This window comes from Temnothorax nylanderi, unplaced genomic scaffold (assembly GCF_030848795.1).
Source record: "Temnothorax nylanderi isolate EJ_2023f unplaced genomic scaffold, tnyl_v1.0 TNYL_tig0028_pilon, whole genome shotgun sequence".
In the NCBI taxonomy this organism is placed as follows: Eukaryota; Metazoa; Arthropoda; class Insecta; order Hymenoptera; family Formicidae; genus Temnothorax; species Temnothorax nylanderi.
In genome coordinates this window covers 1,545,110-1,573,041 of record NW_027249090.1, presented here as the reverse complement: position 1 = coordinate 1,573,041, position 27,932 = coordinate 1,545,110, and the positions used below count along the sequence as shown (strand labels likewise).

General features: G+C 35.6%; 2 protein-coding genes across 5 annotated transcripts in view; one reads left to right on the top strand and one right to left on the bottom strand.

The window, feature by feature from the left end:
* Positions 1-23,033, top strand: part of LOC139770337 (protein gustavus-like) — a 142,946-nt gene extending 119,913 nt beyond the window's left edge. For all 4 annotated transcript variants that reach the window (XM_071702240.1, XM_071702239.1, XM_071702242.1 and 1 more), the window contains 5 exons: positions 2,165-2,625; positions 7,708-7,943; positions 8,929-9,259; positions 9,400-9,558; positions 9,775-23,033. In XM_071702240.1, coding sequence (XP_071558341.1) covers positions 2,165-2,625; positions 7,708-7,943; positions 8,929-9,259; positions 9,400-9,558; positions 9,775-9,914 — 1,327 coding nt within the window. In that variant the 3' untranslated portion in view covers positions 9,915-23,033. The remainder of the gene's footprint in view (positions 1-2,164; positions 2,626-7,707; positions 7,944-8,928; positions 9,260-9,399; positions 9,559-9,774) is intronic.
* On the bottom strand, positions 23,025-25,870 carry LOC139770338 (uncharacterized). Its single transcript, XM_071702243.1, has 4 exons — positions 25,080-25,870; positions 24,347-24,618; positions 23,761-23,891; positions 23,025-23,492 (listed from the first exon to the last, which is right to left on the bottom strand). Exons 1-4 carry the CDS (start codon positions 25,324-25,326, stop codon positions 23,297-23,299), a joined length of 846 nt encoding a protein of 281 aa, XP_071558344.1. The 5' UTR covers positions 25,327-25,870; the 3' UTR covers positions 23,025-23,296.
* Between the last annotated feature and the right edge of the window lie 2,062 nt (positions 25,871-27,932).

Here is a 27,932-nt window from a genome sequence, read left to right as displayed (position 1 = left end):
CACACCACTATTCTTCATTTGTTCTTCGCGCTCCTCCTCTTTTTCGCCAAGCAGATGAAAAATTATCGTCACGTACACGGTTAATCTTTGTTTGCTCTGGCGTATCGTGTTACTGTATTTCCACCAAGAAGGTCACTGTCATATTCTTATCCGGATATTTCTACGCGTTCGTGAACCTTTGCTTCTACGTTAATCATACCCTGTCACAGTCTGAGGTAATGATTACCTACAGATGCCTATCGCGTCAATTTCATAGAGAAATTGGTAATAGGGTGTTGAACATTCTTGAATGATCGGAGAACGTCAAGGAATTTATACTTTGAGCTGCTCACCTCGTAAATGATGTAACATTTTCCTGTAATAATGTAACAAAATAAAGTAAGTACGTTTAAAAATCATAAAACGCAAATTTACATCTCGATTTGCATTAGATTACCTACTACGGATACTGCGATCGATTTAATATCGTTGCGTTTCAAAGATCTTGCTTATGCTGCTCTGGAAATTATGTAACTAATTTAGTCATTTACATAACAGCTCTTAGTTATGTATATAGTTAATTTTTGAATACATGTATTTTAAGAAAACGAGGAAAATGTTGTATAGAAATAAATTTCGCGGAATCTAGATTACAGTGCATTGTCAATGTAACGTGATAAGACGCAGCATTTATCACTAGTTTAATGCGGTCATTCGCAGTATATACGCTTACGGGTTTTCTTTATGTGATTAATGTTACGCATAATTTTAATGACGCAAATTTTAACGAACGTCAGGCAGATATTGAAAGAGTGGCTCGGCTTCAAGCTGACTTTGGACTTGTGCAGCATTTCTCTTTCTCTTTCTCTCTTATATAAATCGATTTATTCATGTGACTTGCTGTATCTATAAAATCATTCTATATAATCGCAGTAGAACCTAAAATTCTCAAATTTTTCTGTACTCTAATGATGTAATGGGGAAAATTACTAGATTATTACTGTTTATATACAGATTGAAAAATATTTAAATAATTAGAATTTCAATACATTTTTATTTTACTCCCAGGCACAGACGGGTCTTTGTGACAACGCGCTCGTCTGAAAAATTCGATACGATTTCGTGCCGGCGACGCAGAAAAGATACGGGCGTCGTCCGGAAATCGCAAGCTCGTGATGAAAATGCTACTTCGCGTGTACTTTATCCTAGAAAGAATTAATCGATTCCCGCGATTCGTCCCACGCTTACATACTATACATATGCCGCGGCAATCCGTTCCGCAGAGCCCTCGCAAATAGGAAAACGTGATTAATCGAGATTCGCTCGGACATGTTTTTTTTTTTCTGAACCCGCAGACGAAGCGCGCACCTCGAATTACCCGAATCCAGGGGCACGCTCTCGCCAACATGATTTCCCGTGCGAAAATTCAGCGCAGTTTTCTGCACCAAATCTCTAGGGATTCGTCCAAAGTAGAACAAAGAGAAATCAAGCGCGGACGTAATGACAAAATCTCTGAATTTTTTCTTGCCAATATTAATCTTCCTATATTACGTGGATAGTTCGTAATAATAATTTTTACAATATTCATCTACAATAATCCTTTTATTCTAACGTATACAAATAAAATTATATTATATATGAATGCAGATATGTTTGTTTTAACTTTCGCCTGTATTATTGCAAAAACAATTTTACATAGCTTTCCAGAATACAATTAAGGCTCATAGCACATAGAAAAACTTAAGCAAATAGGCCAATCACAGTCAAGTATTCTCGAAAATTTTAAGATAGCTATTGGTCAATTTGCTTACCGCTTAAGTCTTACTGCTTAAGTTTTCTTATGTGCCATGGGCCCTAATAGAAAATCAAAATGCCATATTGTTTTCTTTTAATTTTTGCAAATGAACTTGATCGATCCACGGTCAAACGAAACGTTACATCCTTTGACGTTACGTACTCGTAAGTATTTAACGTAACGCTCTCGCGAGTTCGCCGACCGTGAAAATCATCCCCCCCCCCTCCGGCCGAAATCACTTTCCCCCTTCCACGCGTATCGATCCTGACTCGCGTATCAATCTCTGTCCCCCTTTATCTCTTTCTCTCTCTATCTCTCTCTATCTCTCTCTCTCCCACCCCTCAGAACGCACACGAATTAACGTGCCCTCGTTCTGTTCTCGCATTGCAGGTACAAAGCGAATCGTTGCGTGAGCGGGGGCGGTAGCCGCGGAAACGGGGCGACTGGCGGTACCGGAGGCGGTTCAGGTACTGCAGGCGGCCGCGGCGGCGGCGGGGGCGGTGGTAGCCCCGGTAGGGGCGGCGGCGGCGGCGGCGCCGGCGGAGGAGGAGGCGGAGGAGGAGGAGGTGGAGGAGGAGGCGGCGGCGGCGGCGGCGGCGGGGAAGGAATAGACGGTGGTGTGGTGCCTACTGCACCACCGACTACCGGCCATCACCACCACCACCATCCCCATCATCATCACCTCACCACCACGACTACCACGACTACCACCACCACCTCCACCTGCGGCAGACACCACAGGAACAAACTGTCTGCCGGCAAGCAGTGCACGGATCACCGTCACCACCCACATCGGCATCACCACCAACGCTCCCACCACCGGGGCATGAACATGGGCCAAAAGATTTCAGGTTAGGCGTATACTCTAATGCAGAAACAGAAACGCAAGCCACGTCGAACGTGAACGCGTTCCGCAGCGAACAGGAATTTTCTTTGCTCGCAACTAGTCGTGGATTGAAATAGCCTTCCTGATTGAACGGAATCGCACGATCCTTATGATGAAATTAAAATTTTTCGTGATCTCTGAAATCACATCGGTTTCGTGAATCGTCACGTTTATTTATTCGGTTATTATTTGCAGAAAATTTTGTTTATTTTGATGAAGATTAATGAAATCGACTTTTAGCCTTTGCTATAAGTGATCTCACTTGCCAAGTTTTTGCGTATCATTATAATGATCCGCAATCGAAAATGTTCCCAGATGGTTATTATTCCTTAACATCAAAAACAGATTAGTATAATTTTAAAATTATAGTTAATGAAGATTCAAGGACTTATCAATATTTTAGTCTCTTTTTTTAAATTTTTTTTTTTAATTGAACAAATCCGATTTCTATTAATGTAAAATATACAAAATTGTTTCTTTAGGATACATTTTTTTTAATTAATCGATTATAAAAATTAAAATAAATATTAATCGATATTTGTGTCTTCTGTTACTTTTATAAGATGCTAATTAAGAAATCACAAATATTTTAATCTCTCAAACAACGTTTAAGACAAAAACGCTATTATCCATTTTCAAGCAGAATTATTATTAAGCGTGATGAGTAATTAATTTCTTTGTCCAAACAGAGCTGTTAAGTGTCTATTAACTGTAATTATAAGTTTTTCGTAAGTGAGGATTGCAAACAAATTAACCCTATTCGATCCAACGTTTTTTCCGCCCCTTTAGTGCTCCAACCATGCACTTTCGAGTCCCACGCGTTTTTCAAAATGTTAATAGCTTTGAAAAATTACCCAAAAATTATTATAATATCTTTGTACCTTCGACTAAAAATCAATGTAAATAACATTTGGAAATCATTTATTTAAATATTTTTTTACAACAATTATATGTTGACAAACACACGTTACGACTCGTTTTATTTAAAAAAACCATAACTCACGAACAAATTGACGAAATTTAATGGTTCAACGCGCAAATTAAAGCTAAAAGTAGTGCGAATAAGAAAAAAAAAATGAGATAATTATTAATTAAATAGGAATACTTAATTTTGTCGCCGCAAATTTGGTAATTTTTAAATGGTACAGAAGGACTTTAAGGACTTAAAGAATGCTAGAAAAAGAATTTCTGAATAAGAAAAGACGAATTTGAAGTGTGACAGATATTTTTTATGTAAAAAAATTAAATTTTTTTTATAATCGTAGCTCCTCCCCACCTCTTCCACCTGCCTCTGAGCCATAATAGTCCTCTGTGGAATGTCAAATTTTTTTTTAACGACAAAAATATTTTAAATACGCTTAAATTATACACAAAAATACATTTTTATCGAAAAAAAATTCTCCCTTACCTTTCACACAACACTGACGTAATCCTCCAACCATGCACTTTCGTGTCCCAACGAGATTTTGATCGTTCGTCGTTTCAAGAACAAATGAGCTGCGGCTCTGAAATTTCTGCTGATGTTCCCTACTACAACTTTTTTTTAGGAGTGGGGGGGATTATCCCACGATCATTTGTTTTCCGGAACAAACGACTGTTAGAAACTCGTGGGACACGAAAGGGCATGGTTGGATCGAATAGGATTAAAGTTTATACATTGCGATAAAATGCACTGTATAAATTATCATATATTATATATTATATATTAGGTATGTATATATAGATAACATATTTATCTATATATTAGCTTATTATTGGTGGTCATGCAATTACCGCGTATAGATTTTACCCGTAAACGGATTGGAGCGACTAGAAGGTTCTTCGGATTAACTCACCTCACGAAGCGTTCGTCGAGGGTCAAGGTCCTTGACCGCGCCTCACTTTACCTGCTCAGGTAGAGCTTGGAACAGGTCCTTTAGTCGAATGCTTTACTCCCTCAAGACGGACAAAGCTTTCTCCTAGCCGTAATCCTCCGAAATATCCATGCTACCTGAACCCACAATTATCCTATACTTACATTTCTCTTACGATAACGAAAATGTCTAATGCATAATTATTTACAAGAAGAGATAGCTTATATACAAAATATAACTTATACGATAAGAAAACTATTTCTCTAAGATAATTTACGTGGATTATAGATGGATTATATACATATATTATATGTATATCCAATAAATATCTTTATGTGTGGAAAAAAATAGTTCGACAGCTAGAAAATAGAGAAAATTTAAAAGTATATGTAGAGTTATAGCGGGTAGAATATAGTATTAAAATTAACAAAATACTTTTATTTTAATTTTTAATATAGATTTATATTTAACTTGATTCTATTTAGCTAAATATACATAAAAGATGAAGTCATATCTCTGAAAATATAGTTTTATCTGAGGATTACATGTGCAACCGATAAAAGATTCGCCAAAAGTATTATAAGTTCTTTCTTTTCTTATCGAAGATCTTATTTTTATTTGAATTACTTTAAATCCATCTTTAATTTTTTATATGCTCCAGTTACATTCTATACGCCATCGAGGTTTAGTGTCGCCCCAAAGTAATTATCATTGCGGTTAATTACTTACCATATGACGTTTTTCTCATTAAAAGATTCATGGGACAATTCCCACCAAGAGTAATTGCTATTAGCCTCTTCGATTATTCGTTTTCCTTTGATCTGCACACACTCTCAATTCTTTCCGACTTTTATTTGTTCCAAATTAGAACGCGAACGAATGGAATTCTTTCTTCTCGGACGAATTTTTCAATTTCTTCAGAAATTGTTTTAAGTTCCATTTTCAGAAGACTGTTTTTCTGAAAAACAATCAGTTACAAATAGCAAATAATAGCAAACGTTTATACTTACGACGTGATTTTTCCTTTTATCCATACCTGAAACTGCAGGGATCAATATGTGACTCAGCTGCGGCTGTGAAATTTATGTTCTGAGATCGTATTGTGCTTAACACCGACTGAAATAACCTCTGGCACGCCAAAGGCAACGGCGAGGAAAAAAAGATCCCGATGCGGATATGTCGGGCGGGGATGGAATCGAGTCTCACATACGAAGCCGCCGTGAAAGGACCTTTCTTATTCGTTGCCCCTCGCCTTTTCAGGCACGGAAACCTTCGGTTTCATAGGGCCCTAGGAGCCCTCAAGCGCGGGAACAGCTGCAGAGGCAAATAAACCAATGGTCCAAGGATATCGTGGGTCAACCTTCCAGAACCTTCCAGAACCTTCGAGAACCTTCGAGAACCTTCTAGAACCTTCCGCCGCTGGACCCACCATTATTTCTCCTGATCGTTGCCTTGCTCTTATTCTCTTGCTGCCCTTCCCTTCTTGCCAAACATTCTGATCCGTCGCATTCCTAGCAGGTATCCAGCCATGGCTGCTCGCAAGACGATATCTGAATCTCGAACGAGGATTCATCGAAGAAATGCCTGCCCTGCACTGAAACGCATAAATCTTGTCCAGCCAATATCTTTTTAACGACCGCTGTTATTTTTCACACATTGGCAGAGATACCGATTTACCCTGAAGATTTACCTGAAATCTATATCGATGCGATGTACGGCATACAACTCCTCTTAAAATATAACTTTTTCCTAATAACATTTTAATTCGCTACTTCTATTATCCGCTATTTCTACACGTACATTACTGACAAGAGATATATCACAACTGTCCAGAATCGATTTGATTTTTTCTGAAATATGTTGTTAAACACTAAAAACCAAAAGAGAACGTATTTTTTCATATGTGCTTATTTTGAAATTTAAGAAGTGAAACAACTAAAAGCTAACGCTTATATTTGATTCTAAACAATTATCATCAAAATGGTAAAATATATGAAAAGTATTTTAGATAAAGCCTTATAATTTGTTATGTTCTTATGGTATAGGTTATTGTAATGGAAAGATATATGTATATATTAACGAATAACAAGGAAAAAGTGAATTGAGAATCAAATGCAGTTGTGGGTGAGGTAACGTTAGGTAACATTTAATTAACAATTCAATACAAGTTATAAGTCGTACGTTTCGGCTCTACTTTGAGCTATCTTCAGCGACACGGTGATAGATAACTTAAATAAGCTTATGCTCTCCGACTACATATATATTAAAATAAATATTTAAAATATTTATTGTAGTGCTCGAAGTAGTGCTTTTAGTCTAACATCTTTTCTCAGCGATGTCTTTTAATGCCAGAGATTTTGTACATGCAAGGTCCCCATCGGTTTATAAGTTTACAGTTAATAAAAGAGTAATAAAGATAAGTCGAAAACGTAGAATAAGTAAAATGGAATTTCTTCGCACAATATCTCTATTTTTTTTTTAGAAAATCCACTTTTAAAATATAATACCGAGCACGTATGTACCGTTCATTTATCTTTTTCAATAATTTTTCTGGCTGCAGCAGATACGTCACACAAGCGCTCAAAGTCAATCAGACTGGTGTATTTTTTTTTTATTACTATACACCTTTTCATATCGCGATAAAGTTGATAAAAATGGATAACTTAAATGTACAAGCGTAGTTGTAAAATTAACAAAAGTCAAATCATACTAACGATAGTATTTACAAACATAGGCGTGCGCGGAAATCATAGTTCATAGAACGAGATAAGATTTCAATCACGCATGTTGGATGACTTTCAGATGTTTTTGGACATTTATAAAACAGAGTCTTTTATATATGTAAGTGTCTTGTGTTACTTGTTTTCGACCTGCCTTTATATACATAAAGAAAACATTTTATCGCAAAGTGTGATAACGTCGTAAGAACATTCCAGTATAGTCGTAGTTATCCGTTCTGTGACGAAATTTGCGATTACTGCGTACCGGTGCACGCTTTAGAGGCTTCTATGTCTCGGCCACGTTACTTGTACATATTTCGGTCAAAATATTTCTCGTGTATTGGACTTTTACACTTAGATAACATTATCCGGTGATAAAATTGTCGTGTGTACGTAACAGTGCTAGGTGACAAAATCGACAGTAACTGCGTAAGGCTCGTTACGAAAGCGGACTGATTTACTTCTCTTTTCCAGGCGGCGTGAAGAGCATGAGCCGGGAGAGCGGTGCCGGTGCCGGCGGCGGGGTCGGTGTTGGCGGTGGCAACAACAACACGACGTACACACGATCGGTGATACCGCGCGAATTGGCCCAGGACTTCGCGAGGCCGCCGCGCCTCGACGTGCTCCTCGACATGCCACCCGCCTCGCGAGAGACGCAGGTCCATCATAGCTGGAACGCCGACGACCGTAGTCTAAATATATTCGTCAAGGTACTGATTATATAAAAATATCGAAATCGATCCTTACTACGTTGCCTGTGCAACAAATTTTGTATGTCATACCATGTACGTCATAGTAGAAATTTCATCATTAAGTATACAATAATCAAATATTGTGTAATATTGTGGTAATAAGGACTATTTGACACAACGATCCCTTAGTCCAACTACACGCCAACATTCCAATGAAACAGAGGGCTTTTTGACTTCCCTTTTGAGTCTTGAAGCACTCAACTTTGACATCAGGGAGAACGTGAGAAATAGATATTACCAATTTTTACACTGTTGAGGATGGCTCAATGTGGAGCCAAAACGTCCGGAATATTATACTGTGAAAATTGAAATAAATCATTTTTAATTTATAAAATTACGCACCAACAGCCGCGTTGGTCCATTATCGAGAGTCCTAAATTATTATTTTTTTTTATTTCATTAAATAAGATTCTGTATTCTCATAAATATCATGTTGAATAGCGCACTCTTTACCTTTTATTATTATCTTGCTATTTCAGTTATTTACAATTTTACATTAGATGCTATTTATTTTTTTATCTTGAAAAATTTGGATTACGATCACTAGGCAATCAATGCTGATGTTGAAAGAAATACACGAGTGAACTCTCACAAATATATATGACTTCGTAATTATAATTTATCTTCACGCGGACATATTACATCAGACAAATTTCTTGTTACCATGGGACTAATCCAAAATCCATATATCGCATAGATATCACTCCCTTCAGTAATCATAAAAGTGTAAATATAGAGGTGCTAAAATTTGTTCTCTTTTTATCGTATAGCTTGTTTGAACTTGGACTAAAAAATTTATCAAAAAATATATATGATTTTTTTACGTTAATACTATTTATGAATTCATTCACCTTATCTGTTTGGCATTTTCAAGACGTGCTCTAGATTAGAATTTTGATGAACCAAGTTTCTCACTAAACTGTGATCATTATTTTTTTCCCAGGAGGACGATAAGTTAACGTTTCATCGACATCCCGTCGCGCAAAGTACAGATTGCATACGAGGGAAGGTGGGGTATACTAAAGGTATGCACGTATGGGAGCTTTATTGGAGCACGAGGCAACGAGGTACGCACGCCGTGGTAGGAGTCGCGACCGCGGATGCGCCTCTACATAGCGTCGGCTATCAGAGTTTGGTCGGCAACAACGAGCTCAGTTGGGGTTGGGACCTTGGTAGAAACAAACTCTATCACGACTCGAGAAATAACACTGGCATGACGTATCCAACCCTTCTCAAGTCCGACGAGACATTCATTGTTCCTGACAAATTTCTGGGTAAGCGATTTTTGGGTAATCGCAATCGCGCGATTTTCCACGAGAATTTATGAATTATACAAGATGCATCGCAAGCCAGAGACAGATTTTCTTTACGCGTATCTTATCTTAAACTTATCACACATAATTTCTCTCCACAGTTGTCCTCGATATGGATGAAGGTACGTTAGCATTCGTGGTCGATGGTCAGTATCTCGGAGTAGCGTTTAGAGGACTCAAAGGAAGGAAATTGCACCCTATTGTATCCGCCGTTTGGGGACATTGCGAGATCACAATGAAATACATCGGCGGACTTGATCGTAAGCGGATATAATTATGACAATTATTCTAAAAATATTTAACGTCATCTTATCTCGCGAAGATATTTTAATTTAAAAAATCAAATTTTCTTGGTCCACTTTTAAAATATTTATTTAATGGACATTTACTAGATATTAAAACAACAAGCGACCAAAATACACAAGACATCTATTAAACGGTATCCTCTTTTAATTATACGCTCGTCTTCTCTATAGCTGAACCTCTGCCTCTCATGGATCTCTGTCGGAGAGTGATTCGACAACGAATCGGCAAGCATAGACTAGAAGACAAGATCAACGAGCTGAACCTACCGCAGACAATGAAGACTTATCTTCTGTACCGGGACAGAAGGTAACCACTGAGTGAATCTCCTCAAGATGCCACCACGATTATGACTGCGAACATCACCGTGCTACAACGTTGCCACTACGACGCACAGGCGACCGTCCGCTATCCCCTTTCACACCACCAAGGACAGCAACCCCTTAGCCGCGCGTCTCTGTTAATCAAGCGTACGATGTTCAACAGACTGACATGCATCATGCGACGACGCGTCGAGACACGCCTAGGACCTCGAGAAGGCGCGCTGAGAGAGCGACGCCGAAATACCGTATTGATAACGACTCGTGGTGCCCTTATCAGGACAAGCCACGATGACCGCAATCCTCTTCGTCGTTATTGCCATCGTCGATAAGTTTAACTCGATGGAGGCAGGGTTGAGAGACAAAATAGAAGAAAAGGACTGTAACGAGATTTAGAAAAAACATTTCTAAATTTAGTTGTTTTTAATTAATGTTGTTTTATGTTGCTTATTGTTGTCTTATGTTACTCGTATTTCTTTCTCGGAATAGAGAATTATTCTTTGTTGATTATTAGAAAGTTTTACCGAGGAAACCGATTTCGGTACTTTCGCATCGGCAAGCATCTATGCCTTTGTTCTTTTTTTTTAATGTTCGCCTTACTGACGATGCGTATATGTGATGAATAGAATTGTCCCAGACGATGGCAATGCGACAATTTGCGCAATTTCGGAGACGCGTGGTTAAAGACGGAAGGCAAAAGATTATGCGAAAACACGAAGAAATTACAGCGCTTCGCAGTTGGCCAGTAAAAAAAATTAGACTTAATCAAGCCTGGAGGCTGATACGGACGTGTTGCTTGCTTACAACGGTTAATTGATAGTGGATAGCGCTGCTGGCTCATAGTCCGGCCACAGCAGAAAAAATGGTGGAGCAAGAGGGAGAAAAAGCGAACAGAGAAAATAGAAGATGCGAAGAAGTTTTCTACGACGAGGATACTCAGCAAGAAATGTGACCTCGATCGCACAACTGTGGAACGATTAATTCAATTTGGAGAAGTGTGTATAGTGATGGACATCGGGCAGCCACCTTCCAATAGACTCATTTTTCAAGTATTTTCTAAGCATGCTAGATTTAATAAAGTATAGTGGTGTGTGCGTGTATCGTGGATGGCTATAGCTGTACTATATATATATAGTACAGAGACGACGAGGAAGATACGAGGGAGGAAGAACAAAGATAACCCTGCCATAATATTCTCTTTAGCAGTGTTCGAAAATGTAGACTTTACAATTGCGAATTCTGCGGGGGAGAGAGAGACCGAGTGGAGAATGCGAAGAAAAAGGGGTAAGCATCTGAAACTCGCGCTGTGGTGAATCGGATATAAGACGTCTAAGTACCCTAATAACGAAAAAAGCATGTTACTAAAATTAATTATCCACATCTAATTGATTTAAAGTGCTGTAATGAACTTGCGGAAAAATAGTATGTATTTAACTAATGTTTAAGAGAAGCGAGTGAACACACGGGCATTGGCACAAATTATTCCAAACGCGAATTAAAACTGTCATGGAGAGCCGCTATGTAGCAAATGTAATCCGGTAAAAGGGTGACGAGTAACGCGACCGTACATCGGGTTATACTTATCACGGATTTACTCATCATAACGATTATCGGATTATCGATCTTAATAGTTACAATAACGACAATGACGACGATGAACAATGATGCTGATTATATCGGATGTGTAACTATTATACTATTAGCATGACAAATCTTACGACTGGTCTCTAGTATCTCTTTACTCTTACGTTTGTCGCTTAGGTTAAAGACTACGCCACCGTCAACGGCTATGTCGAATTGTATATAGATATATTGATAATATTGTACGACGACGTATACGTGTGCATTGTGGACGACGATTGTATCCGTAGCTGCGGAACAGGCAGACCGAATGCGAGAGTGGTACCATCTTCATCGTTTCATACAAGCAGAGAGCAATCATCTCGCATCGTCAGACCTCCGTTTCGGTATATCTTGCTTTCTGACGCGCGGGCTTAACGCGATTTCGAAATCACCTCGATTGTTAATCGCTGATGTCATTGCACCCACTGGCTTAAGCTCGTCCGAGACTCGGATCGTATCGCGTCTTCCAAATTATCGTCAACCATTCGCAGCCTTTATCTGACTGTTCTAAGCTCCTCGTTGGACGTAAATCGCATTTGCTTTCGCATCTGTGTCGGTTACGTTTCTTGATTGCAATCCCCTGTGTGATGACCTGTTTGAATGAAACCCACTGTTCGCTCGCTGGACAACATTCTAACACTCATCACAAAGCAGTTCGCGAGACGGCCAGTCTCGCGTCGTATCTGCGACACTTTCAAAAGCGCGCTCGCACGATCTCGCACTCGGGAGCTTTTGATCACACAGCTTTGCGATTCTTAACACGCCGGGAGCGCGATCAGCGACGTTTGCCTTCGCTACCTCTCATCACGGAATACACGGAGGAAGCATGCGAATCTGCGACGCGAACAGATCGAATGATAACGGACAGATGCGATGACGACTCAATCTTTTCGAAAAACGTATCTCGTCTCTCCATCGGCACGTCGTCGTCGGAGATAATTCTGTCATGTAATGGAAACACATGTAATGGGAACGAGAGATAAAGAGAGACGCTGCGAGGAAATTTTTGCGCGGAAGGGAAGAGTCGTCGGGTAATTTACTTTGTCATCTTTTATTCGGCGCCTGTGCCTGTGCATGAAGGCAAAAAAACGACTAAACAGTTCTCTCCAGCGGGGCGACTTTGCGTACCGCGATAGAAAAAAAAAAAAAAAAATACGATTCTAAGTACGTGTAAGAGGGAACACAAGAAGCGTACCCGAAGACACGCCTTAAGCGTTCACGATTCAATGTACATTCATTCATACATGTCATTCATATATCGTTGTACACGCGCGAGAAAACTGAGGAAAACTAGTACACACGCGCGCGCGCACACCCTCAGAAAGGAAGGTTTTTCCGCAACTATACCTATTGCTACCCGTTGAACCGATACTGTTTTATATGAATTATTGCCTATAGGAGCGCATGTCACGAGCCGAGCATGAGAGAGGACAAATAGGATGAAAATATTGTACAAAATTATTATTAATGATCAATATTAATATTATTACTGTATCGAGATCCCAATAGTTTAATTAATTACTCGGTCGTCGTTATCGTGTTAGTCAGGTATTTACAAATATTATGATATAATTGTGGTTTCTGTTTTTATACGATAGGGAGAAATGTGTATGCGATCGATCGATATGGCAATTGAATACGAGAGGAAATTTTTTTCTTTGATTATCTTTACCTCGCCATTCTTTGTCGAAGCATATAAAGAACTCTTATGATTTAAGTTGATTTTATCACTATCCAAAATGACGGCTTGTTTTGAGCATAGCAATGAAATGGAAACAATGAAATAAAAAGAATCAATTGCATTCTGAGCTTTCTTATTACGATATTGACATTTATACTCAAAAAGACTAATTTATAATAAGACATAATTTGATCTTATTATGAATCTTTTTGATCAGTCTGAGTTAAAAGTTTAATTTCTGATGACAAGATAATTCCTATATATACATTATCTTTCATTTACATATTTTTTTAATTAATTAAAATACACAAATGATTTTAATTTAAAATATTTATAATTCCATTTTAGAATAAAACTAAGGTATTTTATTATCTATTTAATGTAAATGTATTATGTATCTAGGTTATTTAGCCATCAGTAAAAACTCGACATTATCTTGAATCCAATTTGTATCTACGCGTCCTTTTTTACAAATACAGATCAATACACATTTCTTTAAAAGGATAATCATTTTTCGATTGGTTTATCTTCAAAGCAATTTGATATAGCTAAAAGTGTAAATCAATATGAAGAGAAGGGAGCCATATGATGACTATCTAATCCAGTTTTATGAATTATTATAAAAAATCGACAAAGTGACTATCGTACGATGATTCATAATTTCGTACATTTTTTATCGGGAAAAAAATTCATATGGGTATATATTTTATTTTACATTTTTACAAGTAAGCTTCTTACGTGAGGCTGAAAAAGAGCTAAAAAGTTAGTTGGGCTATCTCGATTTTAACTTACATCGATCGATCGCACACAACGACAAGCACAGGCAAGCTAGCTTTTAACAATAAAACCGCGAAAACGGCATCCGATTCGTTTGCATGCGCCGCGGAAAGTGTTCCATCAAAATTCGCGTGGCTGTTGCAAGGATTAATTTCCGTGAACTGCCTGCCCACCTGCCCTTGCCTACGTTGCCTCGACAAATGTGTCTAATTTATTAATGAGATGCGATGTGTAATGGGACGATAATTAGCAAGTTATTAGTTTAATCTGGCAGGATAAACAAATTAGTTTAAATTAACGCTAGTAATCTAAAAGAGGAAGTATGTGTAAGAAAGAGAACGAGAGAACGTGTACTGTGTGTTTGTATGCGTAATGAATGTATATTGCATGCATACGTGAATGCTGTGAATACTTGGAGTATTCACGATTAATTTTTTCCCTCCGCTTTTTCGTTCGCAAATTGTTATCGCTTGATTTCGAATTTTATCCAAATGTCGTATTAGTCGTGGTCCAGAAATAAATTTCGGTTTTCTCATGATAATAGCTCAACAATTGCTCTGTAGAATACATTATTGTTTGATAATATGTAATAACATCTAATATTAGCTACAGGAATAAACATGAAAAGAAAATATTTTCGTAGGAATTATTTTTTTATAATACAACTATCTACTTGGACGAAAAGGTGCTGAAACTGCACACGATTCAGTTCAACAAACGATCAAGGATTAATTATTTAATGCACAATTTAGTTGCATTGCAAAAGTCTCGTGATAGTGATAAACAGTCGTAACATTGTGTTTTGACAAATTAAGAATTATTTCTCGTCAAAACAACTTTTTTTTTTTAAGTAAAACAACTCTTCGGAACTTTTAACATTTAAATACTATAATATATTATAAACGCTATAATAATAAAACCCAAGAAAATTTTAGATTAAAATATACTTAAAAAATTTGCAGTATTTTCGGAGATATGTTACTTTGAATACTGACTTTATGATAATTTCTATAAAATTGCGTCTTTATTTCCAATTCCATAAAATTAAATCTTTAAAAACTCGTTTGTTTAAACCCACATAAATAACAGAGTTCTTTTTCTAATATCGATAATATAATTTGAATATTTTTATAGATAATTAAAATTTTAGAGAAAAATACAAGAATAATTAATTTGTTAATTTCGTAAACCATCTCGTACATAGTCTACATTATAAATATTTGTTTTTCAAACAAATATCTTTTTAAAACAAAAATTAGAAATTTTATTGTCTTAATGCATTTTCTTCCAAGTTTGAAAAAATTAAACTAAAAGGTTTAAATATATTTAAAGGAAATGAATAAAAAAGTAAGATTAAAATCAAAATATATTTTGCACACACATAGATTGATACATCAGATCTATACAGATCAAAACATATTTTGTTTGCAGAGTCTCACATTTTTAATTTATTTTCTGTTAAATATAATTACATTCCTATTAAAATATAATTACATAAATCATGCACTTTTCGTATCTAGAGTTTGATGGAATACACCATGAGTTCGGCGCATAGCAGCTATAGACTGTAGGAACGTCATAAAAAATTTTGAATTATAATATAACAGTTGCTTCTTGGAATTAAATAATTTCTTCCTTACATGTTTTTATTTACCATCAATACCATCAGAGACATTTCAGTCAATCGGCTAAAATTTGTTCATAAATGTATACTTTTGATGCCATAGGAAATGAATGAAGAAGAAATTGTCTGATTTGAAGAGACAAATATTTTAATTTTTCTAATTAAGCTCATATTTAAGTTTTTAAGATCATTAGCATTTTCTAAAAATTGAGTCGTATGATTTTAACATAGAGAAAAATTCTAGTCATTTCGTGCACATAAAGATACTAGTACATAATTTAGAAAAAGGTCAACAATTGTGTTTAGGGGTTATTTCGTATTTTATTTTGGTATATTCTAACGTAAAGTATGAAATGTCTCGTAAGAAGTGTTTACTTTTCAATGAACCTATTTTTGTCGCTACACACAACTTATATCTATTAGAATTATTTAAAATATACAATAGTGTGATTACTAATTTTGTTTATATCGTTATCTGCGTTTAGCCTTTTAATAGCCTTGAAAATTTATTTTTCTATGGAAATTAGACAAACTAATTTTTTTTTAATTTTACTGAATTTTGTCTAATATTTCAGGGAAAAAATTTCAAGATAACATATATTTCAAGATAATAATAACAATGATAATAATATGCTAATTTTTAGATTACGACTTTTCGGGACACTGTCTTATTTTCCGAATATTGAGATTTGGTTATTAATTATCGATATTAATTACAATTCTATTTAACTACTCGCGACTACAGATAACTCAAATAGAATAGACCTGAAGGAAAATATAATTTAATGTTCCAAAATGCTTCAAAACTACTCGTTTCTAAATTTTAATCAAAATCAATTTTACTATTATTATATTATTTGACGGATTTTTTCCGCCTGAAGGGATAGAACTCTGTAATAGGATCTTGAAGCGCAATGTCACTATCTTATATGTATATATTATTATTAATATTATTATTATTGTTATTACTACTTATTGTTAGTGTTTTACTAAGAAAATATGTTTTGACATTTTTATATTTTGATAATTTGCTTCTATTATCAATAAATTATTTTTAATTCGCTATTATAACTAATAAATCAATTTATTTATTAATAGAAATAGAGATAGGTTGACTAGCTAAGTATGAGTGAAGGATTTTATTTAATCGGGCATATATTTTCTTTAATAAATGAATAAATGAATACAGTAATGGACGATCACGATTACACACACAATTACAATTGATGGTAAATAAAAACATGTAAGGAAGAAATTATGTAGAAAAAATTGTATTAAAAAATACATAAATAATTATATATAAATATAATATGTAATATTTGGTATAATATAAAAATATAAAAATATAAAGATATAACACTATAAATTTAAAAATTATACATATATACAGAGTGTCTCTGAACTCATTGTCAGTGCTAAAACTGATACAGCGGTTCTGTTTAAAGCTTTACAAAAGGTGCTAAAAAATTCAGAACAACTATGGCAACTGACACTTAATGCTGTCATCCGCAAAACTCAAAACATTTTTCAAAATGCTCAAAACAATTTGACAGTTTTTACTTACTTTCATGTGCTAAAGCTATATCAATTTTGGCATTGAGTTCACCCTGTATATACGCAGATACTATTTCTAATCACTTACTCTCTAAATAAAAATTTAATTATCGAAACATATAATGCAATCCTCTTTTACGACAATTATCAAACCGCTAAATGATACGCGCAAATATAGCAAAATAGGTCAAAATCACAAATTAATTATTTATTTTATATGAAATTTTAATTCCTAACAAAGATATCAAAATTATTTTTGTCATTTACGATTTTTTGTCATTTATTTTGTAAATATGAGTCATCGAAAAGATATTTTATTTTATAAGAAAGTTAATATTTAAAGGAACTTATCTCCGAATTTGTGTATTTCGTAAATGGGAAAAAATTAGTAAATTTTTCTAAAATTTAAAATAGCTGATAAAAATTCAGTTTTTAATTAGTCGGAAAGAGTTATAATATCATTTAAAACAGAAAGAAAAAAATTAATGTGGTTCGATCGTCAATCGTCAATGTTTGAAAGATATTTCTCTCGCGACAGTCGCAACGTCACTACACTACGCTACAGGAATATGGAACAATGTCTTTTTTTTATCGAGAAATTTAAAATAGAAAGAGAGATACATGGACTTCGCGCAGTATACATATATGTATGTGTCAATCATATATATAGTAACCGCAACACGACATTCAAAGGCGTTGCGAGAGCTTCGGTATCGGATTACAATCGATCGGAAGTCTGTGGTTGGGTCTGACATGCGATGGGCGGCATCAGGGTCGAAGTTCTTTACACCCACCTTAGTATTCGCCAGTGTTCTTCTGGTAGCGAGGTACATTCAGGGACTGAAACACATCCGCGCTTTACCGCTCTGGTATACGTGCCGGGTGTGCCGATCTTCGATCTGTCCTTCATCAAACGACGACATGCATCTGCAATTCAGCGAGTTGGCCAAGAAGCACGGCTCCATTCAGCATCCGCCTCGCCGACACTCGGTCCGTCGTCGTTCTCAGTATTAGGCGCATCGTGAAACATTTCGACGCGAGAGCTTCATCAGGCAGGCGGGTTTGTCAATTTCCCCGAGGAATAAAAAGGAGTATGAGATGTACTTAGGGCATCATTATGAACTCGAGAGAGTAATTCAGTAACGCGGAACGAAGGCTACGCGATATGAGCCCAATTGATAAAACACCGAAAGTGTTAAAACGGTTGATCCACGACATGACTACCGCGCAACGATTGTCTATTTTTAGCGTGACGAGCGTTGCAACTCGCGGTTTCAATTTTGAAGGGAAAGAGGAGGAAAGGAAATTTTCCCGATAGCGATAGCGTTATTGACCAATGTATTTTCAGCATTTATAATCGCTGCTTCTGGATCAGGATATTCATCATCAATTGAAGGCTCTAAAAACTCCAAGTCGTCTACATGTGCTAAATTATATAAAATGCGACAAGCGTGTATGACTTGAGCCATGCGTTTCTTACAGAAGACAGCGATATCTCTTTATAATACGATAGTAACGACGAATTAAACTGAAATATTCATGAAACGTCGGAATAAGATGAAAAATTCACGCAGTACCAATCCGGAAGCCAAACTCAAACACTTAATTGACATTTATATTGATGGTATGTGTGTGTGTATTTTTGTGAACAATATGAGCCTTTCTGACCTATATACAGGGATTTTCCTGAAAATGCACAGTAGACATAGCAGCTCCAAAGTCGTCAAAGTCGCACAGTAATCACAGTAATCACAATAGCTCCAAAGTCGTCAAAGTCGTAATTATCAGGGTAGTGCCCATGGACAATCGTACAAACAATCGTTCCTCGTTATTCGAAGTAAAGTTCGAGGAGCGTCGCTTAATGATTTTCCAACGGTAAATTGCTTTTTTCTATTCGTGAAAAAGCTCACAAATAGGACGGGCTAAGTTCTACTCGTGACGTATAACTTTAGCCGAAGTATATATGTGCCCAATTCGACTCCATCAATCTCGACGATAATGATAACGCATGGCTTTCGGCTAAAATTTAAATTAATTAGCACGCGCGAATATCGATAGGCACTAACGAGAACATTTCTTTGTCAATGTAAACATGGCCTCGCAACACAGTACGGCGAAAGTGACTTTTACGAGCACAGAGAGAAAGTGCATGATGAAAAGACGAAGTATACAAAAGGACCAAACTAAAAATTTTCAAGTTTTCGAAAGTTGAACACACACACGGCGAGACACAATATAAATTAAACAAATGGGAATTCAAAGTTTTATTTTATCTGCTAAATTCTTTGGCAAAAAATTATTAGATGTTTAAAGCTTTTTGCAAGAGAAAGTTTTTTACAATTAAAAGCTACTGAAAAACTTACATTTTTAGCAGGATAAAAACTAATCTCTTATATTTAAAAAGAAAATCTATTTATTTGAACAGTTTTAGTTCAATTAATAAAATTTTTTACGCGGAGCTACAACTAGCTGTTTACATGAGGAAAATCGAAATTATTTCTGGATAATTTAATATATATAACGATATCGCGAATCAATTTTTTGGTTGAATATGAAACAGTAATAGTATAGTAGTTTTCTCCACTTCTATATTTTAACTACTTATTTCTCAACCAGTGCAGATTAATTAATTATTAATCAGAAGTATCGCAGATCAAATGTCGGGTTATTTATAAATAGTTAATGAATAAAAAAATCATTCTTGGATGACAAATTATTACAGCAGTTGTCACACTATAAATGTTGATCATATTATTATTTTGACAAATTTTTTCAGAACATTAGTACGTAATGGTTGAAAGGAAGCAGGTGTTAATTTCAGGTATATTTTTATTGTGAATGACCCGATTATCGTTGAGCGTAAATTAACACGTTGTCTGCCTAGCAAATTTTATGTTTTATCAAAATTCTACTGTGGCTTGTGTAGAATTTTCATTATTATAACCATATGATGAAATATTGTGTAATATGATGATTATATATATATATATATATATATATATATATATATAATCATCATATTACACAATATATCTTTATATAAGTAATGTCTTAAATTGCGCACCTCTTACTTTACATTGTTTTTATACTTTACATCTAGCTATTTATATATTCAAAATTTTATATTAAACAGCATTATTTTTCAAACAAACATTTTAAAAAATTTCAATAATGCCGATCACAGATGACAGACAACGTGTTAATTATTGCGGCTAAACCTGGCTTTGCACGAAAGAGCGGAAAGGGACGGAATTCATCGTCGGTTACCACAAGACTGCTTCGGATTACCCACGTAAATGCAGTGTCTCGCCATACGTTCTTTTACTCTTGTGTTTTTAAGGCAGCGGGCCTATACTATAAATATAAAAAGAAATAAAATGTAAAAATTTTAAATAAAAATAAAATGAGAAATTGAAGTAGAATACGTAAAATGGTAAACGAAAATGCGAAATCTAATATAGGTAGTAATTCAATTTTATACTAAATGACTTATAAAATTAATGCAAAATCAAACTAAAGCTAACTAAGGGCCAATTGGCGAGTAATCGGTCTTTCTATTATTATCTGTGTTTTATGTCTTAGAGTCTCGTACCTTTTTCTATTTAAGCAAAATTTCTCTTTATTGCTAGTTAGCTTTAGTTTCATAATTTTAGTTTCTTTTGATATTTACGTATTTCTGTCTTTTCTGGTGCATGGAAAACCCGGTCATTTAAAATCAGAATAGATACGCTTTTGGAGAAACATTCTGATTGGTTACCTCCCACTATGCTTCTTTTGCGTTCCGCTTTTTCCTTTACGTAGGATTGCACCTTTACTCGTGACATTTGACTCGTTATTTCGAGCAAAGTTTTAAATTACAAAAATTCCGTCTTTATTGCTGTAGTATCAGTCACTGCTTGACAGACCAATGGAAAGAAAGATGTGTATTTTAAATTACACATACAAACACATAAAATGCTGATCATATCATGCAAGCGTTCGCAATTTATTTGAAAACTTTTCATTGCATGATCATAGAACAACACATGTTTATCATAAAGATTATTACGACAATATAATTTAAATGATTTCCACGCATTTTTTTCGAATGAGACGCACGTCGATGGAAATCTGTCTAGGGAAATCTCTTTAGGGATATAGCAATATGTGCGATGTGTATTCGTGTGCTGTTGCTGCTGCTAGCTCAAATGATTTACTCACCAGCATATGCCAAATCGACTTTTGGTGAGAGCCAGTCGATTGGCAACTTTAAGGGTACTTCCTCATACAAATAATTTCTTTTTATTCTTATTGTCCCTTTTAACCGGGAAATCCTCCTCTTAAACGAGAGTATATTGTGAAGATAGGAAAAAAGTGGAGGTAACTGGCAGTCCATGATTATATAGTCAAAGATATTTCCTCTTAAATCAGGTCTTCTCTTTAACCAGGGATGCCTGTTCTTAAACGAGAAAAACGGTTTCTATAAAATACATAATCGAGAAATATTGAATCGCACCGAATCGGTTTACAAACTGCGCATTAGTGATTAGGTTATTAGGTATACAAAAGAGGTATGTAAAAATTAATTGGCTAAGCGCATCATTTGCTTAATGTGATGTTGGTGATTTTAAGACGCGTTTACGAGATACGATAAGACACGCGTTACCACTCCATTAATATGTTGTATTAATTATAACGCATGCGTTAAACAAGAATATAAAATTTTGCAGATTGTTATAGTTCATTATCTTTTTGATGACATTTAATAAAACATATATTAAATCAAAATTTTTTTCAGGCAAATTTTCCCGCCGAACGCGTGCACTTGGCACGTTTTTTTTTTACCTCTTCTCTTTGGAAAGTTGTAACGCATGCGTTAAAATTTACTCCGTTACAAGATAGCTCCGTTGCATTCCAAAATTCCACTCAATCAATTTCTAAATAAAATATAGAAATGATTGGGCGAACAGAGTAAGCTAACAAGTAAATTACTGATTCGAATGGATTCCGAGCGTGAGACAATAAGACCGTAATGAGGGATTCAGATCGATGTCTGAGGAGACATCCAAAGTCTCATAAAAGAATTTGTGAGCAATTAAGAATTCTAATCGACTCGGCTATCATCGTCATGACCATACGACTATTGATTTTAGTCAGATTATCGTCAAGACATTTCAGGCCATGGGTCTTTCTAAATTAATGCAATTTTGATGCTTATATCCTATTTAAATAATTTAATTTATTGTCTAATCCATTTTAAAAGGTCGCAAGAATCTTCTCTGGATATCTTTTAGTAAAAGTCTTTTTTACCTTGATTTTTGGAACGATAGCTTCATCCATGTAGCATGTTATCTCACGTTTCGGAAAATTGTTCTTAATAAATCCTCGATTTGAAGTAGAATTTTGGGGCGCAGTTTTGGACTATCATAACGAGCGATCTCACGTCTATTTAAGTGTAAGTTTACGCGTTCAGCGTGTTATGACACATTAGCGTACCATGTGACACATAAATTGAGATACAAAACTTATAAGCATATTATGCCTTAATGTTAATGATAATATTGGGAGCGTTATTGTATAATTAGCTGACAGGAAGGGGCGAATACTTATGGAAGAAGGAGGACAAGAAAACAGGCCAACATACAAAATGCCGAAGACGCGATTGATGTCTCCATTTTGTTCGCGATATTTGATATTTTCTTATAATTCCGATGATGAGAGAGAGTGTATGTGTGTGTGTATGAGTGTGCAAGTGAAGTGTGTCCCATAGCGACGCTATCTAAAATAGTTCAAGCTAGATGTCGATGTTTGTAGCAGATAAAGAACAATGCAACGCAGCATATTGTAATTAAAATTAAAAAGTCATTAATATCACCGGCTATTTTATTTACCCAGTCCATTTATTTATAATTTTGATTAATACGGCAACACAATATATCGGAAAGAGTATGTCGTTACGTGTATACATCAGTTAATTAATGTCAATGTTATGTTCCTGTTTTCTGGAAACAAATACTAATTTTGAGATATTAATAATTTCTCGATCTATTTAAAATAGCAGATAGGTACATTACATAATTTGATTCACGTTTGTCACGAGGCAAAAGTAAATAAAGCGTTTCATAACTTCTGAAATATTAACGAGTTGAATTAAAATTATCATGATCTTTTATGTTTGTTAGGACGTTTTTTTTATGTTTCTTCTTCGTTACGGGAATCTCGCAATCTCTATAAAGTACATCACAGTTCTCGCCTCGAATCCCCGCTGCACCTGCATCTCTCACGAGTCGATCCCAACCCGAGGATAACTTGAACGATTTCTCTATGTCTTTCCTGTGAAAAATCATAGTGTTAATTTTTAACGCGAATTAAATTCATATTTAGTTGAATTTAAACTCAATCGAAAATATAGTTATTGTATGAACAGATATGTAAATTTTATTACAATTTTGTTTTTATCATTGAATGCAATTCTGTGACTGCGAAAAATTTATCCGGTATTTCTTTTCTTTCTTCAGTTATTTTTTTATCTTTATATTAAGCTTCCAGCGTTAATTGCGATACAAAATGCATTGTTAAAAATAATAACAGTAAAACCTACGTCAAGTATTTTGCCAGCATTTCACCAGGTGCGCCCAAATCTCTAAAGAGCTTGCGATTTTCAAGACAGATCGTCCTCTGTATGCATCGTACTCTGGCATCGCTGTTAAGTATCTCTTCTTCCTCCGGGGTCTAAAAGTTCGTTGAAAGTCTTAATCTACTACTGGCACACAAACATTTTTGCTGCGAAGTCTGGTATTCATGATTTATTCTAGCAATTTTGTTCAGCCAACAGAAACGAAATGTTTCATCACGGTAAGTAAGCTTCCAAGTGTCCAGCAAACTTGCCCGGCTATATTCGCGGCTGAATTGAGACGAGTGACAAAAGACTTGAAATTTAACTTATAACTTTCCAAATTTATTTTTAAATTGAGAAAACTTTCTTCTAAACATGCGATTAATAAATTCCACAATGATCTGAATTTTTAAAAATATCAAAACCAGAGAAATTCAAATTCAGAAACTTCAAAAAGAAACTTCTATATATATATAATTTATTAATTTTGTACAAGTTTAAATATAATGCAATTTTAATTAGAAATTTATTATTGAAAGGATTCCCTTTAACTTAACGGCAAATAACGTACCACGGAACGAAAATCATGCGTAGCGTAAACGTCCCGCTTTTGCCTGGATGATAATAGATCTATTATCGTATCTTTCCGCTTAACAGCGCTAAGCGTATTCTGTATAATCGCCAAAAGCAGCAAGAGACCGATGAAACTGACTATTACAAGCTGTTTCGATGTTGGACCGATGGAGTGCCCTATCGAGTGCGTTACTGGATATGCAGGATTGCCATACTCGTATCCATATGGTATATTTTCGCTTCTATGATGCAGAAACGCTCGTTGAGGCACTAAAACATTTTTTTGAAAAGTATTAACAATATGTATCGTGTAGATGAACCACTGCAAGTGTGAATAAAGCAACTTAAACCCACATATTTATATTACATTATTATATTATTGCAACGTTATCAAATACTTATTTTTTTAATTATTTCATTTACTTTATAACCATTACTCATATCAATAATATATAAAAATTACGCAATCGTACAGCATTTGCCTTTTTTAAGTAAGCCCCATTTTCCAAGAAATTACAAACAAATCTTGTGTTTAAATGCGCATTATTTTTTCCTCCTTTAAACAGCACGAGTAACACATTCCAATTTCAAAATGATTTCTCGGCTTTGAGATGTTAATGCGACGACCGAAGCGCGACGCGTTGAGCTTGATTATAGCCTCGCACAAAGGATAAGTGATCAAACGACGCCGTCTCTTTCTCTTAGAGTAACTAAAATAGAAAAATCTTTACCGGGGAAAAAGTAATCCCAGGGCATCGCCGGCTGTGGCTGCGGCTGCGGTTGCGGTGGCGGCGGCGGCGGCGGCGGTGCGAGGGTCGCAAAGATTGAACGCGTCATATCCGATTGAAGCACCGGCTCGATTTTGCTTTCCGTCTCCAAAGACGAGCCATTTCCGGAAGTGGGCGGGAACACCACGATTTTCGTATCCTGACCGGCGATTAAAACCGCGAACGTACCGAGTACCGCAAGTATTTTCATTTTCTACAGGAAAACGACGTCCCTTTCCCCGGCACAAGACGAAAGACTTATGACTTGTCGGATTTTCAATCGGGTTTTTATCCAAGTTTCTTCAAGTAGAATCACCGGGACCACCATACGACCTCGGCTATGACGTATTACTGATAAGTGGACGAGATGTCGTGAATCTAAACGGTCAAACCGCCGCGGTCACGAGCGAATTCTCCTTCGTGATGCGTCGAATTCGACACAGTCGAGACAACGAATAAAGTACGAATGATTTCGGGAACGACCGAGGTGATCATTCGGCCCGTTGAACTGTCTGACGAGTTCACGGACCGCGGCTACTGCAATGAGCTAATACACTTTATTCCATTGTGCGGGGAAGTTGTCCTTTCATAGAAATTGTGCTTTCTTTCTTGTCCAGAAAATAGCTCAATTGTGCGGATATTTTAAATCCCCCGGCTCCTCTGAGCCATTTACAAGAACGGATAGTGAAACATTTCCGGAAACAATCATTTTTCGTTGTCTCCACACAGCAAAGGATAATAATAAAAGGATAATCTTTAACGCAAGTAAGTATATATTAAAAGCTTTTATTGTACGCAATATATCTTTGAAAGATATCGATCAACATTGCTGAATAAAATTATTCCCCAAGGTCTTGAGACCTCATTAAATCTGTTTATATTTGCTACGAATTCGTTTGAATCGTTAACTCGAGTGATATATGTGTCCGTAAGATTATTGAAATCTCTCCGAGATACTTTCACTGAACGTTAAACATAATCTTCTGTAATTTCTACTTGAAAATTCCGAGAAATTTAAATATTCCGATCGACAACCATTTGTAAACCGATTATGGAAGATTTTCTAGAAATACCAAAGAAAAAGTATTTTGGCCTCGTTGCGGAACGTCTGATGGAACTTTCACACCAATTTACTGAAATTTATTGAATCTTAAGGCTCGCGCTACGGCCTGGATTAAAATGCGAGGAAAAGAGAGTGGAAGCGCTCTGCAAGCTCTGTTCAACAAAGATATTCCATCGACGAGAAGGGGGACGGCACGAGGGGCAGATCGGTTGGTTAACCTAGCTGCGCTGAATGCAAGGGGTTGCTATGGCAATGGGTACGGCAGTAGGTGGGGAAAAGGGAGCCTGGAGGGTTTGTCTGTCTGCAGCCCTTCTAAAGGGGATGATGTCCTTCGTGTGCTGTCTGTAGCCTCTATCCACGTCATCACTTGTCAGAGATGTAACGCTGCAGCTTTGTCAACTTTAAACGTCCATGAAAGCATCCTTTTTACGATATATTTTTTTTTATCCAACGTACAATAAATATAGGTACTAAATTAAAGTAATATCGATTATTGTACTCTTGCTATATGTTATATTGTTATATATAATTTACACATTATTTACCCTCAATAATATGTTAACATTAAAATAATATTTATTCTTTCTAGAAAGATAGTCAGGGAAAAAGAGTATTTTATTTTAGTACGCTTCTTGTCTCTTTATAATGTTTTTTTTTTTCTATTTTAATGAGGAGAACTTTTCTGTAAGAATACTTTGCAAGATATACTGAGAAAATTGCATGTGTCGCGCGACAATTTAGTATCAAAGACAAAAAACGCTTCACAGACGAATATCTAAAACAGGCGGAATTTCCATTATCTTTCACAGCTCAGTAGACTCTCTAGAACTGATAATCCAAAAGGAAACACTTCACGCTCTGAGTGTCTCACCACCCACTTATACTTCTCACTACCGTGACACTATGCAAACATAGTACTTTGTTCATTATTCATACCTACAAAGATCTCTTGTTGCTACTTTACGAGAAGAGCCTATCTTTTCTTATGCTATTAGAAAATAAAAAATAATTAAAATAATAAATTTTATAGAAGCTATATACATATAATTTTTAATATTCTCGAAAAATTAAAAAACTATAATTGCAATTTTGAATAATAAAAGACAAAGATTTATTTTATAGAAACAGAATGATTGAAAATCCGAAGTTCAATTTATTATATCAATATTATATAATTTTAATTATAAATTATAATATTAATTTATATATTATAAGGTTTCTTATACAGTAGCGTTTTAATGTAAAATAATATAAAAAGAGAAATATATAACAATAAATAAGTGAGATACAGTATATGATATTACATTAAAGAAAACGCCGTTAAACGGTCAAGACTAGAACTTGGTTGCCCAATAATAGTATTCGTGTGAATTTTACGTACAATTCTTCGCCTTGACAAATCACGCACCGTTACTTTCGGACTTGAAACGTAGTCTCAACCAAAGCCAGAACAGAATAATTAAATTGATAACCAATTTAATCACATTAACACACATTTTCAAAAAAATTAGAAATAAACAATATAAGAAATATGGGATACATAGGATAGGATACGGAATATATTGGATATATTGCGAAAAATGACACCCCAGCCAAGATTCGAACCTGAATCTTCCTCATTTCGTAACGGGTGTCTCAACCAATTCGACCACTGAGGCATGCCGATTAATTCAATCGGCAGAATTGTTTAAAGCTACATTTTTAACTATATAATTCGTTATCCCTAATCTTTTTTCCATATGTTAAATAAAAAA